Here is a 15181-nt window from a genome sequence, read left to right as displayed (position 1 = left end):
AAACTCTACCGGACCACTAATACACGTATGCCCATAACAACTGACCAGCTCAGTGAACGGCGGGACTTTCCGTTTCTCCTTAAGGTCAGACAAAGATACTCCCTCTGAGATACATCTTTATACCCCAATACAAACAGGTTAGTTACTGCCCTTGACATCACTAGTTATCACCCATCATCCTGTATATGTTGTTTCGATCAAAACCTCTCCTTTACATACTGTCATCCTGGCCTTATCTTTTAGGAGGGGTCAGCGTGTTCCTGTTATCCTCAGATAATGTTTTTGTACCATCGTTGACATCAGGATGTTCTGGTACCACTTGATATTAGTTTGCGTGAATACTCTGACTAGCACGTCTTAGGAATGTGTATTTCTGCAATATCAGCCCTGTTTTCGCCGGATTGTGAGCAGGTCTTGCCTTGTACCAGGCCCTAATACAAGAGGTTATGTCTCAGGCTCTCTTCCTGCTACATCAGAGAGGGGACGATGGAGGCCAGGGAGACCATGCGAAACTTCAACTTCCTGAGAGACTTGAGGCATCGCAAGTCCGGAATGGATCTGAGGCCCCCTTTTGCTTTGGGGATTAGGAAGTAGCAGGAGTATAAATTCCAGTCCCTTCATGTCCCGAGGAACCTCCTCCACCGCCCCCAGGTGCAGGAGGTTCTCGACCTCTTGAACAAAGAGTTGCTCATGAGAAGGGTCCCTGTAGAGGGTGGGAGGGGCAGCCGAGAATTGCAGAGTATAGTCCTGAGATATTAGCTCTATCACCCAGCAGTCCGAGGTGACCCGTGACCTGGCCGAATGGTAGGGACAGAGATGGTTGAGGAAAGAACAGGGTGGCTCTGGGGAGTTGACGGGAATGTCACTCTCGAGCACACCTTCAAAATGAGTGCTTCTGGCCCCAGAATGCTTTTGCGGGCCAGGCTGCACGGGCTAGTGGGAGGAGGCAGGGAAGTGATGGCTAAAGCTCGTGTCTCTATACCTTCTCCTTGCAGACCCCTGTCAAGGCCTTGGTGGCAGCAGCCGTCCGGAACTGCTTCCTCAACAATGCAGCGTATGCAGATCCAGGGAGCAAAGGGCAGCCCAAGTGTCCTTCAGGCCATGCAACCATGAGTCAGTCTGCTCTGCGAAGAGGCCATTCTCATCAAATGGGAGATCTTGATTTGATGCCTGCATTTCTTGGGACAGGCCAGCCGTCTGAAGCCAGGAGCTGCACCTCATGAACACCACCAATGTGACCACCCTAGCCGCCAAGTCAGCTGCGTTCCACGCCCTTTGAAGGGAGCGCCTTCCTGCCACCAGACCCTCCCCCAACAGGGTGTCAAACTCCTGGGCCAAGTCCTGGGGCAGAGACTTATGGGACTTCCTTCAGAAGTTAAAATTGTATCTGCCCAAGAGATCCTGGTGGTTCGCCACCTGGAACTGGAGGCTGGCTATTGAATACATTTTCCTCCTTATTTTTGGGGGTTGAGCTCGTGGTCCTCTGCTTGTCCTTTTTGTTGCCCACTGAGACGACCAGCGAGCCTGGAAATGGGTGGGTATGTAGGTACTCAAACTCTTTGCCAGGGACGAAGTACTTTCTCTCCACCCTCTTGGATATGGGAGGAATAGCGGATACACAGTTTACCAGTGGGCCTTGGCATTTTTTAAGACCCCATCATGCACTGGCAATGCAACATGGGCAGGGGTAGACACTGGGAGCACACTGAACAGGGTGTCCACCTGCTCGGCCATCTCCTCTACCCCTAGGCCCAAGCTGTCAGCCACCCATCGAAGCAGGGCCTGGTGCTCTTCAAAATCATCTGGTGGGCTGGCCCTCCAAGACCCTGCCATCACCAGGGAGGACGGTGACGACAACTGTACTACTGGGGGAGGCCCCGGGGTATCTTCCCCCATGGGGGAAGAGGCCTTCGGGATGGGCACTTGCTCCTCTATCCTGAACACCAAATGCACTTCGTGTTCCAAACCCGGTGCTGTCAACTGTTGCTCTGAGGTGGTGGCCGATGAATGATGCAAAGGGAGAATCAACATCATAGGCATGCCCACCCACGCCAATAGGACCATGGCGTTGGCCACTGGCCATTTTGTTAAGGCGGCATCAGAGAGGTTGACAGCCTCCAGTGCCTAATTGCACCAGTGATGCCTCGTTGAGCAGCTGAACTCCCTCTGTGCCAGAGGAATCGCCTTCCGGTAACCACGGTGGGGCTGTTGACGCCTGCGTCCGTTGGCTAACCATCACCACTGGAGACCAGTGCTTGGAATTCTAAGACTGGTGCCGGAGGGACCGATACCGCGATGGAGAGTATTCCCACGATGCAGGGGATGGGGCTCTGCTGAGAAGACAACCAGTGGGAGAGTGAACAGTGCCAGTAAAACTGACCAGCGCAACCCCCTAGTGACCCATGTCCAGAGACTGCAATTGTGGTGCTGGTGATCTTGGGCGAACCGCCAAGGACCTGGGCAGTGAAGCTGGAGATCTGTGGCATGGAGTGGGAGAGCACTGCCTTGGTGTTGGGGATCAGCAGCACTCAACTGCCCTCTGGGGGGTCCTGATGGCTGGCTTGCCCTCGAAGGGAGCCTTTGCCACTTCCTGCAGCACAGGTAGTGCAGTCGGCACTGGTAGAGGCCTCTGCTCTTTAGGCACCAGTAGAGCCTGGGAAGGAGTCAGCCCTGCCACAAGTCTGGGTCCCCTGCCACTCCTGGGAGTCAGTGGTGGATCCCTTGAGGGGCTAAGGCCCCAATTGGGGAGGCATGTCCATGTGGCTCCAGTGTGGGTGCGCAGCCTGAACTGGGTCCTTTGCCTGATACCCCATGGTCTTTCTTGCCTGGGGCCGGGGAAACATGATTCTTGACCTTCTTTCTGGGCACCGGTGATGGAAAGTGGTGCTGGGCTGATCCCAGTGCCAGGGGTGCGCTGCACACGGAGACTGATGCACTAGGGGTAGAGTCTGGACAGGAAGGCTCGGAAGTCAGGCAAAGAGCAGCCTCCATGAGGAGAGCCCTCAGACGGATGACGTGCTCTTTCTTGGTCCTGGGCTGAAAGTTTTTGCAAAGGCAACACTTGTCCTTCACATGCGACTCCCCCATGCACTTCAGGCAGCTGCTCTGGGGGGTCACTAATAGGCTTAGGCCTGTTGCAGTCCAAGCAGAAATCCTCACTGGGACTCTAACTACTATAAACAAGTTATTTACAAGGCCCTAAGGCTCGAAGTCAGAGGTTTTTCTTCCCTTCTAGTCAAGGAAAAGGCACTCTGACTAGCCACCATGGGCAGTAAGAAGGAACTAAAGGGGTGTAGGGCCGGGGGCACCTAATATACTGATGCATGAGTGTGACACTCAGGAGGGTGCCACAGCTGACCCTAAGGCAAAAATCTCGACAGCTGTACACGTGGGCACATGCACACCTAGAATGGAATAGACATGAGCAAGCACTTGATGAACTAGTCAATAATAAGCTACTGTAGCAGCACCTAGAGGACTTAAGCAGGGTCAAAGCCGCATTCTGCGAGTGCTATACAGACACAAAGGAAGATACGGCCCCTGCCTCAGAGCTTCTCACTATTTGACTCTTACAGGAACACCTTATGAGTGTCTAACTGCTTGGATTTTTAAATACACTACTTGGGTAGAGCTTCAGCGAATTGTTATAGCTTAAACCTTGTCTGCCCAGGGACTGCTGTTAGACTCCTGACCAAAGGATTCTGAATGGAAAGACATACGGCATAACTTTCAATGGACAGAGCTGGGCTCCTTTGAGGACTGTCCATTTTTTAAAAAAATATAAAAGCATTCTATAAGGAACAGCCCTGCATTGCAAGAAAATGGATTAGATAATCCAATAGGTCATTTCCATCCAACCTTTGCTGATTAACATTTACATGGCTCTGAGTTATACTCTACCTTCAAAGCCAGAAGGCTCTTGTTTATTTCTGCCCCTTCCATGCGTGTCTGCCGATCAGCACTAGACGTATCTGCACCTCTCTCATTTCCAGCTAAATCTACCAAGGAAAATTTGCCATGTAATTTCCCTCTTCTGCGTAGGATGATTTGGAAGCAGGCATGTGACCGTGAGGAGCTAGAGTTTGCAAAGGTCTGTCCAGATGTCCTACAGTGGAGAGATGGATGAAGTTTATTACAGTTTTAGATGTCACAAAGCATCTTCCATGCCTAGGTCCCCAGCACTAAGCAAGAACATTCATAAGCTATTCACAAATGAAGTCAGTAAAAAGTCTAGTTTATCTGCTCGGTTTTAAACAACCAACAACAAAAACTTTCAGACATTAGTACAACTGAATTTAAAAAAAGTCGTTTCATTATTCCCACAGCTTGAGTTAAACAAGCCCTAATCCTTCCCTGCTATACTCCTTTGCAGATACTCCCATTATTGGCTGCACTTTAAGGGCTTGTCTACATCAGAAAGTTGCAGCGCTGGTGAGGGAGTTACAGCGCTGCAACTTTGAAGGTGTACACATCTGCAGGGCATCACCAGCGCTGCAACTCCCTGTTTGCAGCGCTGGCCGTACTCCCGTTTTGTCTGGGGTGTAGAGGATCCAGCGCTGGTGATCCAGCGCTGGTAATCCAATGTAAACACTTACCAGCGCTTTTCTTGACCTCCGTGGAAGGAGGAAGCCTCTGGTAATCAAGCTGATCTCCTTTCCCGGTTTGCTCTCTCGTTCCCGGAACCCCGAGCAAGCAGGTAAGGAGAACCGCTTGCTCGGCGGTTCGGGGAACGAGAGAGCAAACCGGGAAAGGAGACCAGCTTCGCCGCGGTTTGCTCTCTCGTTCCCGGAGCCACCCTGCAAACCGCAGGGAAGGAGACCTGCTTGCTCGGCGGTTCGGGGAACGAGAGAGCAAACCGGGAAAGGAGACCAGCTTCGCCGCGGTTTGCTCTCGCGTTCCCGGAGCCACCCTGCAAACCGCAGGGAAGGAGACCTGCTTGCTCGGGGTTCCGGGAACGAGAGAGCAAACCGCGGCGAAGCTGGTCTCCTTCCCCGGCTTGCTCTCTCGTTCCCCGAACCGCCGAGCAAGCAGGTCTCCTTCCCTGCGGTTTGCAGGGTGGCTCCGGGAACGAGAGAGCAAACCGCGGCGAAGCTGGTCTCCTTTCCCGGTTTGCTCTCTCGTTCCCCGAACCGCCGAGCAAGCCGGGGAAGGAGACCTGCTTGCTCGGGGTTCCGGGAACGAGAGAGCAAACCGCGGCGAAGCTGGTCTCCTTCCCCGGCTTGCTCTCTCGTTCCCGGAACCCCGAGCAAGCAGGTCTCCTTCCCTGCGGTTTGCTGGGTGGCTCTGGGAACGCGAGAGCAAACCGCGGCGAAGCTGGTCTCCTTCCCCGGTTTGCTCTCTCGTTCCCGGAACCCCGAGCAAGCAGGTAAGGAGAACCGCTTGCTCGGCGGTTCGGGGAACGAGAGAGCAAACCGGGAAAGGAGACCAGCTTTTCCCGGTTTGCTCTCTCGTTCCCCGAACCGCCGAGCAAGCGGTTCTCCTTCCCTGCGGTTTGCAGGGTGGCTCCGGGAACGCGAGAGCAAACCGCGGCGAAGCTGGTCTCCTTCCCCGGTTTGCTCTCGCGTTCCCGGAACCCCCCTTGAAGCCGCCCAACAGCGCTGCAGTGTGGCCACATCTAACACCACTTGCAGCGCTGGTTGCTGTAAGTGTGGCCACTCTGCAGCGCTGGCCCTATACAGCTGTACTAATACAGCTGTAACAACCAGCGCTGCAAAATTTTAGATGTAGACATGGCCTAAGACTCAAATCAAATATCTCTTGAAGAGACTTTGAAGCGTATATGGAGGTTGTAACTATTACTAAGGAACATTTTTCCAGACTGCATGGAGAAAAATGCTTCAGAAAGCAGTTTACCACCAATCCCAAGTAGTAACAGGAAATACATCAGCCTTGGTGCCTCAGAAGTCTGACCTTGATGTTTTGCAGTTTGAGTGTGCACTGCCAGCAATTAGAGATCTCAGGGTACAGAAACAGCTTTCCTAACTAGAATGCCTCTGACTGACTACACTCCGATTCCTTACAGGTATTTAATGCCTAGAATGATACCTGCCCTCTCTTGAAGCCTTATAACCCTCATTCAGTTTCCTTACCATTTATATCCTGGAATAGACTAGACACCATGCCATATCATGTTTACACTGCAAGATGAGACAAGTTCCTTATTTTGATACAGTTTACCCATTGTTTAGTACCATTTACACTTGGGTACCACACCCCAGCCAGCTATCCAGTCAAGTCAGTCCAGCAGTTAACTACTCCCAAAATGCTATCTGATGCACTGTAGATGCTCTCAAATCCTTAAAGATTTTTTAAAGTATATGTTAATTAATAACCCCTGGAGGGTTGACAGGTCCAGATTTGGTTTGCTGCATGGCAGCAATACATGTTTTCAGCAAGTATATGGTGTGATCAAGGAGGGAGGGATTTGAGCATTGGCCTGCTAAACCCAGGGTTGTGAGTTCAATCCTTCAGGGGGCCACTTAGGGATCTGGGGCAAAATCAGTACTTGGTCCTGCTAGTGAAGGCAGGACTCGACGACCCTTCAGGGGTCCCTTCCAGTTCTAGGGGATAGAATAAAAAAATTAATGGAGATATATCTCTTTTATCCTAAGAATCCCTCAATGCCAGCTGGCAAAGGGCTCTCTGTTCTGTCAGCAACTCCTATCAGGCCTGACAAACCCACTACACCTAACACTGCTTTCAAAGTATTTACTCATGAAGTGTCTTGTGCAGTATCAAAAGAAATCTGATGACACACTGGTTGTCACTATTGTTGTGACATGTATGCATTGACACTATATGATGAATTGTGTGTGCCTACTAATACTATGCTTTAAAGTCTGTAACTAAACACAGAAACAGATTCTCTTCCAGACAGGAGGGAAGGCAAGTCTCTGTACAATGTAAATTAAGCATGGTAAAGCTGACACAAAGGAAGTCCTATCTGCATGCAGAGTCAACATGAAAAACAGGTTGATGGGGAGGGGATGTGAACTCCACATAGTACTAGCATACTAGAGAACAAGCAACTGGGAAGAAGTCTGATTCGGGAGTGCATTTCAAAAGAACACATTTCAAAGATTTACTGGACTACTGAAGAAGGGAAAAGAATCCCTTTGTAGGACACAGGAGAATTCATGAAAATCTGGACCCTGATTATGGACTGAAAACCCAGCTCTGTCAAAGACTGAATTCTGGAGAGGACCTCTAGTTGATTGAATAGGAAAGGTAACCACTATTCAGGGTACACTTATGATTGCATTTGATATTTTTTTGTAACCTGATCTGAAGTGTTACTCAACTACTCATTTGAATCTGTTCTTTATTAATACAAAAAAGAATCCGTTTATAACTACATCTCAGTGTTGTGGTATTAAACAAAGTGTGAATCCTATGTTGAATCAAAACAGTTCCCTTTGGGAGACAGCAGACTTGGTAATTACTGTGCCTGGCCAGTGACAGGGACCGGACACTACAGGCTGATACTGCTCAGGTGCACCTAATAGCCTGCAAAGCAAAAACAGGACTGGCAGAGTCCTGAAGAGAGCGTGAGTGGCTGAAAGGCTGGTTGTGTACAAGAGCTGACACCCAGCTACCACAAGATAAACTCCCTCATGTCAGAGGCTGGGGGTAAAAAGGTGACATACAATCCTGGGCACGTTGAGACAGGATCACATTTGGGTGTGGACATTTAGCATGATGGTAGATAAGCTACCTTCATAATCCCACCCTCCCCTGACTTCCATTACCATCTACACTCTGAAAAGGCTGGTAAGTTCCCCTCCCACCTTTAGGGAGACAAAGGGCTTGGTTACACTTGAGAGTTAGGGTATGTCTACATCTACAATTTTGCAGCGCTGGTTGTTACAGCTGTATTAGTACAGCTGTATAGGGCCAGCGCTGCAGAGTGGCCACACTTACAGCAACCAGCGCTGCAAGTGGTGTTAGATGTTGCCACGCTGCAACGCTGTTGCACACCACGGGGAAGGAGACCTGCTTGGAGGGGGGCTCGGGGAACGCCAGAGCACACCGCGGGGAAGGAGACCTGCTTGGAGGGCAGTGGAGTTTGCTTAATTACCAGAGAGGCTTCCTCAGGTATGCTGGGATACCTGCTTATTCCATGGAGGTCAACAAAAACGCTGGTGAGTGTCTACACCTGATGAACAGCGCTGGTGATCCAGCGCTGGATCCTCTACACCCGAGGCACGACCGCGTGTACGGCCAGCGCTGCAAACAGGGAGTTGCAGCGCTGGTAATGCCCTGCAGGTGTGTACACACCCTAAGTTGCAGCGCTGTAACTGTGACGAACTGGGAATGTTCCTAATGTTTTCTCTGAATACTGTGTTGGTGCCTCAGTGTCCCCATGGCAGTTCTTAAGTATCTGGCAGAGCCAAGGGCCAGTGCACCTAAATGCCTGACACTGTCTCCTAGCAACTGATGGCCTGGGCCCCTCCTCTGCAAAGATGCCAGCTGAAGGTGTTGGAGACAAAGGGATCAGGTGACCTCCTGGCCCAGGAAAGGAGCTGAGCAGAGAGGAGGGGCTGAGGGAGGGGTTGTTAGTCTGGAGCGGGCTGAGGGCAGACGAGGGGGTCTGGCTCACTGCCCCCCAGAATGGACCCAGCCGAGGGGTCCGGTTTGCTGTATCTACAAGCTCTGTTTTAGACCCTGTTCCCGTCATAGAATAAACCTCTGTTTTACTGGCTGGCTGAGAGTCACATCTGACTGCAAAGTGGGGGTGCAGAACCCGGAGGCTTCCCCAGGACCCCGCTGGGGTGGACTCGCTGTGGGAAGTGCACGGAGGGGCAAAGGATGCTAAATGCTCCAAGGAGAGACCCAGGAGGTGAAGACGTGTGAGCTTCTTGCCCTGAACAAGTCTGCTCCAAGGGAGAGGAGGCTCCCCAAAGTCCTGCCTGGCTTGGTGGGGAGCAGTTCCAGAGCATCGCCCGGTGACTCCGTGACAGTAACCCCCTCACCAGCGCTGCAACTTTGTAGTCAAGTATCAGAAGGTAGCCGTGTTAGTCTGGATCTGTAAAAGCAGCAAAGAATCCTGTGGCACCTTATAGACTAACAGACGTTTTGGAGCATGAGCTTTCGTGGGCGAATACCCACTTCCTCAGATGCATGTAATGGAAATATCCAGGGGCAGGTATATATATGTGTGCTAGCAAGCAGGCTAGAGATAACGAGGTCAGTTCAATCGGGGAGGATGAGGCCCTGTTCTAGCAGTTGAGGTGTGAAAACCAAGAGAGGAGAAACTGGTTCTGTAATTGGCAATTGTGAATGGCTTGCCAATTACAGAACCAGTTTCTCCTCTCTTGGTTTTCACACCTCAACTGCTAGAAAAGGGCCTCATCCTCCCCGATTGAACTGACCTCGTTATCTCTAGCCTGCTTGCTAGCACACATATATATACCTGCCCCTGGATATTTCCATTACATGCATCTGAGGAAGTGGGTATTCGCCCACGAAAGCTCATGCTCCAAAACGTCTGTTAGTCTATAAGGTGCCACAGGATTCTTTGCTGCTTTTACAACTTTGTAGTGTAGACAAGGCCTTACAGTGCTGGTAGTGGCTTTACAGCGCTGTAACTTACTCCCCATCCACACTGGCAAGGCACATGCAGCACTGTAGCCAGGGAGATACAGCGCTGTATGTACTCCACCTCGACGAGAGGAATAAGAGAACAGCGCTGGTGCTGCAGCACTGGGGTGCCAGTGTAAACAGTGATTAATCTTACTACGCTGTAATTGACCTCTGGAACCTTCCCATAATGCTTTTTAAGTAAAGATAACACTCTGGTTTTTAGATGAGCAGCTCCAGGAGCCCCGAGTTCACAACAAAACAAAGAGGCATCACAACAAAACAAACACAGCTACTGTTTGCTCAAGCAGAGGCAAGCAGGGGGATGAATGTCCACAGCTAGTGTTTGCTTGAGGAGAGAAGCAGCGAGGCTTGCAGGGGGAGGGAGGGTCCGTTTTGGAGCAGCTGCTTATCTGGTCTGAGAGGTAAGAAACAGAAAGAGGGCAGCTGCTTATCTGGTCTGAGAGGTAAGAAACAAAAAGAGGGCTATTTGCATTTAGTGAATGAGGGGTGGGGGAAGGGGTCAGAACTTGCAAGGCAGGGAGCTGACAGCGTCAGCTCCAAAAAATCCACTCTGTCTCGCCCACGCTCCTTGTCACACTCCACCCCACCCCACTCTTTGGAAAAGCACGTTGTTGCCACTTGAACGCTGGGATAGCTGCCCATAATGCACCACTCCCAACACCACTGCAAATGTGGCCACACTGCAGCGCTGGTAGCTGTCAGTGGGGCCACACTGCAGCGCTTTCCCTACACAGCTGTACAAAGACAGGTTTAACTCCCAGCGCTGTACAGCTGCAAGTGTAGCCAAACCCAAAGAAACTCTTAATAACATATTGTTGTGGGAAGTATTTGAGTTTGGAAATGTTTTTAAAAAAAATCCAATTGTCAACTTAAGTTGAATGTGCTTAGGAAGTTCTAGACCAGAGGTCTCAAACATGTGGCCCGCAAGCCACATGCGGCCCTTGGGGTGATTTTCTGCAGCCCGCGAGCTCCTCACAGCCCCCTGCCCCACTCTCCTCCATCATTTACATAGAGCTGCTCCGGCCTGATGCAGACCAGGCGAGGAGCCTGCCCTGCCTCCGGTGCACGCCAGGCCAGAGCTTGCCCCCCGAACCCCTCCTGCACCCTGACCTCCTGCCACATCCTGCACCCAACCCCCTTCCCTGAACCACCTACTGCACCCCACACCCCTCCTGCACCCCAACCCACTGCCCTGAGCCCCCTGCCGCACTGATCCCCATTGCACCCAACCCTCCTGCACCCCAACCCCCTGCTGCACCCCACACCCCTCTTGCACCCCAACCCACTGCCCAGAGCCCCCTGCTGCACCCCGCATACCAACCCCCTGCCCTGAACCCCTTGACGCACCCTGCACCCCAACCCACTGCCCTGAGCCCCCTGCTGTACCCCACACCCCTCCTGCACCCTGACCTGAGCCCCCTGCTGCACGCCCAACCCTCCTGCACCCCAACCCCCTGCCCACCTTGAACCCTGACCTCCTGCCACATCCCACACCCCTCCTGCACCCCCTGGGTCTAGAGAGCAGGTGGAGCTGGGTTGGGGATTTCAGGGAAGGGGTTGGAATGGAGGCAGAGAAAGGATGGGAAGAGGCAGGGCAGGGCCTCATGGAAGGGGTGGAGCAGGGGCAGGTGTCAGTAATGCGCCCTCAGGCCAAATGTACTCGTGCTCATATGGCCCTTGTGATCATTTGAGTTTGAAACCCCTGTTCTAGACTGAGAACAAAGTTAGGGTAGATCAAGGCAGATATTCAGTGTGATACACAAGGCCTGCTCTAAACTATGTTCTGTATTGCACTTCCAGCCTCTTCAGAGTCAGGACAAGATTGCTTGCTACTGAACCCTTATAAGCTGGAGGAAAAGCTTCTCTAAAAACTCAACTAGCTACCAGAGGGGAGCTTCACAGAGAAGCCACCACGTTGTGTGGAATCAGCAGCGCACAGCCATGCTGTCACCACTGTTTTTTCAACCCTAGTACAGGAAGAGCCTTCAAGAGTTCTGATTTGTTCCGTGACCAGCAATTAGCGTCAGACAGTCCTTGCCTCCCACTTAGAACCCTGCCTGCAGATAACAGTACCATGGTACTGTTACCAGACAGTTACTTTGATAGGTTTTGATTATTATGCATGAGCTAGTCATGTTTAAAACCTATTGCAAGACACTCATATCCATGCTTTCCTAACTCTGGGATAGGGTCCACTGGCTGATTTTCTTCCTCTCCCTTAGATTCAAGGTGCTGAGTCACGTGCTTGTTATTGGGGCACAATGTTCATTACCCCTTTTTTTAAGCCTGGCTATAGATACCCTATAAAAACTTTTAATAGGAAATAAAGGCGACAAAGCTAACATTAAGGAAGCAGAAGCCCATGGAGACAAACCTGCAGGCACTGCCCATCTCGATCATTCTGATCACATCATCTGCACAACTGACTTGTCTTTCTTGGAGGCCAACTACTTGGACCTGCTGCTTTCCATCCTCAAGCACTCGGAGTTTTGCCTTCTTATTCAAGAGATCAAACACCTATGTTTGAGCAAGGAGATAGAGATGCACATGTAAAGAATCTATTTCACAGTTTCCTCATTTAAAAGGACAGGTACATAGCATGGAATTATGCATACGAGAAATGCATACCCCAGACTTTCCAATTCAATACCAGAGACGCAAAGGGCCCGTGATCCAGCAATGACATGCAGATAGCTAAATAAAATCATACCATGTATCAAATGCATAGTCAAAAAACTCAGGCTAAAAATTAAGACACAAGATCTCACCTTTCCATTATATATTTCAAAGAATGTCACATAGACCTCCAGGTCTTGATTCCTGTACCTGGGTTGGCTTTGAAGGACGAAGACATCGCGTGCTGATGGGGAAAAAAGAGGAAAAAACATGACCTAACCAGATTTTAGAACAACAATTTCAGCTGCCTCTGGGACTCTGGCCCTTCCAAAATGCTTCACAGCAAGGCAGTTACAGTATCTAGTAGCTGGAATGACAAATGCCCCAGCCAGAGTAGTAGAGTTATCTGAACAATAAGACACCTCCAAGTGAATCTGATTTCAGCTGTGTCCTCATAAGACTGAAAAAAAGAAAGGGATTATGGGAGCTGCTACTTCTGAAGTTATCAGTGAGCAGTGATTTTATTTTCTGGCTTAGTTAATACAGACAAGTTTTAAAGTTGGCATAACATTACAATCCTTTATAGCTTTGAATCACTTGTTTAAAGTGTTATTAGTTGAGATTCCTAGACAAGGAGACTTGCAGGTAGAGTTCAAACTAGGATCTTCCTCTATTTTCTGAAGGGGACAGTTCAAAAGTAAATCCAACTCCTTTCACCATTCCCTTCTGCCCCTCCCAACCCCCACCCCCCAAACAAACAAAAAAAAAAAAAAAAACACACAAACCACACCACACACCAAAAACTCTTTCAGGGCCAAGCTACTACCACTAAATTTGTTAGGAACCAGCAATACCCTATGCACGCACGCACACACAAACAAACATACATTAAGCAAAAAACATAGGTCTCTGCCTCAGAATTTTTTTTTGCTTTAATAAAAAAAGATACTGTTAATACCATTATATCCAGAAGCTATATATTGGGTAATATCTATAGTTGGTGATTTACATAAATATTGCAACTAAATTTATCACTGCTTATTGGGGACAACATATGATAATCAGGGTTTATGAATAAATGTTTAAAGAATTCCTATAAAGAACTTCACCTAAGTCCATAAGGCCTTTATTTTACATAAATGTGTGAGAAGTTATTGAAGTATTTTATGAAGGAAAAATACTATACACAATTTGGATTTGAAAACAATGAAGAGTTGGCTTACATGCAAAAGCATATATCCCCTTTGAGACATTCTGAGTTTTCCCAGAGAAGTCGCCTCCCATAGTCTATGGAAAAAAAAGCCATTATAGAAGTGCAGTCCAAGCAGGTTAAGCTATCACTCAACTGTAGTTCCAACAATATTCTAGGAGAAGGGTCTACATGAACAGCCTGTGATCTCAATGAACTATCTAGACATGATGCTACGCAATGTAAATCAGGATAAGACTACAGCTTGATGTAGTTGTGTTAACTCATTTTGAATGTTTGGAACTAGTCAGTGTGACAACCACTTTTTCCCAGCACCTAGGACAGTAGTTTCCAAACTGCGGCATGTGACCCCAAATTAGGATTATCTTTCAGGTTCCCAAAAAGAGGACACTGCAGAGGGGATGCCTGTGGCCTCAAACTCGAGGTGGGGGGCAATGTCGCTCGTGGTCACAGTGGCTGGTGCAGGCCTGGGATGCAGTGACAGCTGTCCGTCAGTGCCTCCCTGCATCTCCCCCTTCCCAGGGCTGGGAGTCAGAGCCAGGATGGGTAGGATCCAGCAGCTGTGGACACAGCAGGAGAAATCATTCGGGATGCAGAGCCAGCTCTTTCTGAGCTGCAACCTCTGCTGTGGAAAAATCCTGGCTGCTTCTCCTCTTATTTCAGGGGAAAAAAAAAAATAAATCTGCAGACAAAAGAGGAAATGTCGGGGAAATCCAGACATATGCACTGGATGGAAAGGATTGAACCCTCCGCAAGTTTGCAGATGACACTAAACTGGGAGGAGTGGTTGATATGCTGGAGGGTAGGGACAGGATACAGAGGGACCTAGACAAATTAGAGGATTAGGCCAAAAGAAATCTGATGAGATTCAACAAGGACAAGTGCAGAGTCCTGCACTTAGGACGGAAGAATCCCATGCACTGCTCCAGACTAGGGACCAAATGGCTAGGCCGCAGTTCTGCAGAAAAGGACCTAGGGGTTACAGTAGATGAGAAGCTGGATATGAGCCAATGTGCCCTTGATGCCAAGCCGGCTAACGGCATTTTGAGCTGCATAAGTAGAATTGCCAACAGATAGAGGGACGTGATCATTCCCCTCTATTTGGCATTGGTGAGGCCTCATCTGGAGGACTGCGTCCAGTTTTGGGCCCCACACTACAAGAAGGATGTGGACAAATTGGAGAGAGTCCAGCGAAGGGCAACAAAAATGATTAGGGGGCTGAAGTACATGACTTATGAGGAGAGACTGAGGGAACTGGGATTGTTTAGTCTGCAGAAGAGAAGAATGAGGGGGGGATTTGATAGCTGCTTTCAACTACCTGAAAGGGAGTTCCAAAGAGGATGGAGCTCAGCTGTTCTCAGTGGTAGCAGATGACAGAACAAGGAGTAATGGTCTCAAGTTGCAGGGGGGAGATTTAGGTTGTATATTAGGAAAAGTTTTTTCACTAGGAGGGTGGTGAAGCATTGGAATGGGTTACCTAGGGAGGTGGTGCAATATCCATCCTTAGAGGTTCTTAAGGTCAGGCGTTATAAAGGCCTCGTCCAGACTAGGGGAGGAAAATTGATCTTAGATACGCAATTTCAGCTACGTGAATAACGTAGCTGAAGTCGAATATCTAAGATCGAATTACTCACCCATCCAGAAGGCGCGGAATTGATGTCCGCGGCTCTCCGTGTCAATTCCGGAACTCCGTTCGGGTTGATGGAGTTCCGGAATCGATGTAAGCGCGCTCAGGGATCGATATATCACGTC

At 49.7% G+C, this 15181-nt stretch overlaps 1 protein-coding gene across 3 annotated transcripts in view; it reads right to left on the bottom strand.

The window, feature by feature from the left end:
* KIF2C (kinesin family member 2C) overlaps window positions 1–15181 on the bottom strand; it is a 56484-nt gene that overhangs the window by 15914 nt on the left and 25389 nt on the right. For all 3 annotated transcript variants that reach the window (XM_030573457.1, XM_030573458.1, XM_030573459.1), the window contains 4 exons: window positions 13443–13506; window positions 12372–12463; window positions 11978–12120; window positions 3901–4105 (listed from right to left, as the gene is read on the bottom strand). In XM_030573457.1, the coding sequence (XP_030429317.1) occupies window positions 3901–4105; window positions 11978–12120; window positions 12372–12463; window positions 13443–13506 (504 nt within the window). The remainder of the gene's footprint in view (window positions 1–3900; window positions 4106–11977; window positions 12121–12371; window positions 12464–13442; window positions 13507–15181) is intronic.

Source organism: Gopherus evgoodei, chromosome 8 (genome assembly GCF_007399415.2).
Source record: "Gopherus evgoodei ecotype Sinaloan lineage chromosome 8, rGopEvg1_v1.p, whole genome shotgun sequence".
Taxonomy (NCBI): domain Eukaryota; kingdom Metazoa; phylum Chordata; order Testudines; family Testudinidae; genus Gopherus; species Gopherus evgoodei.
Note: the sequence above shows the minus strand (reverse complement) of the source record. Positions and strands in the feature narration are given on the sequence as shown.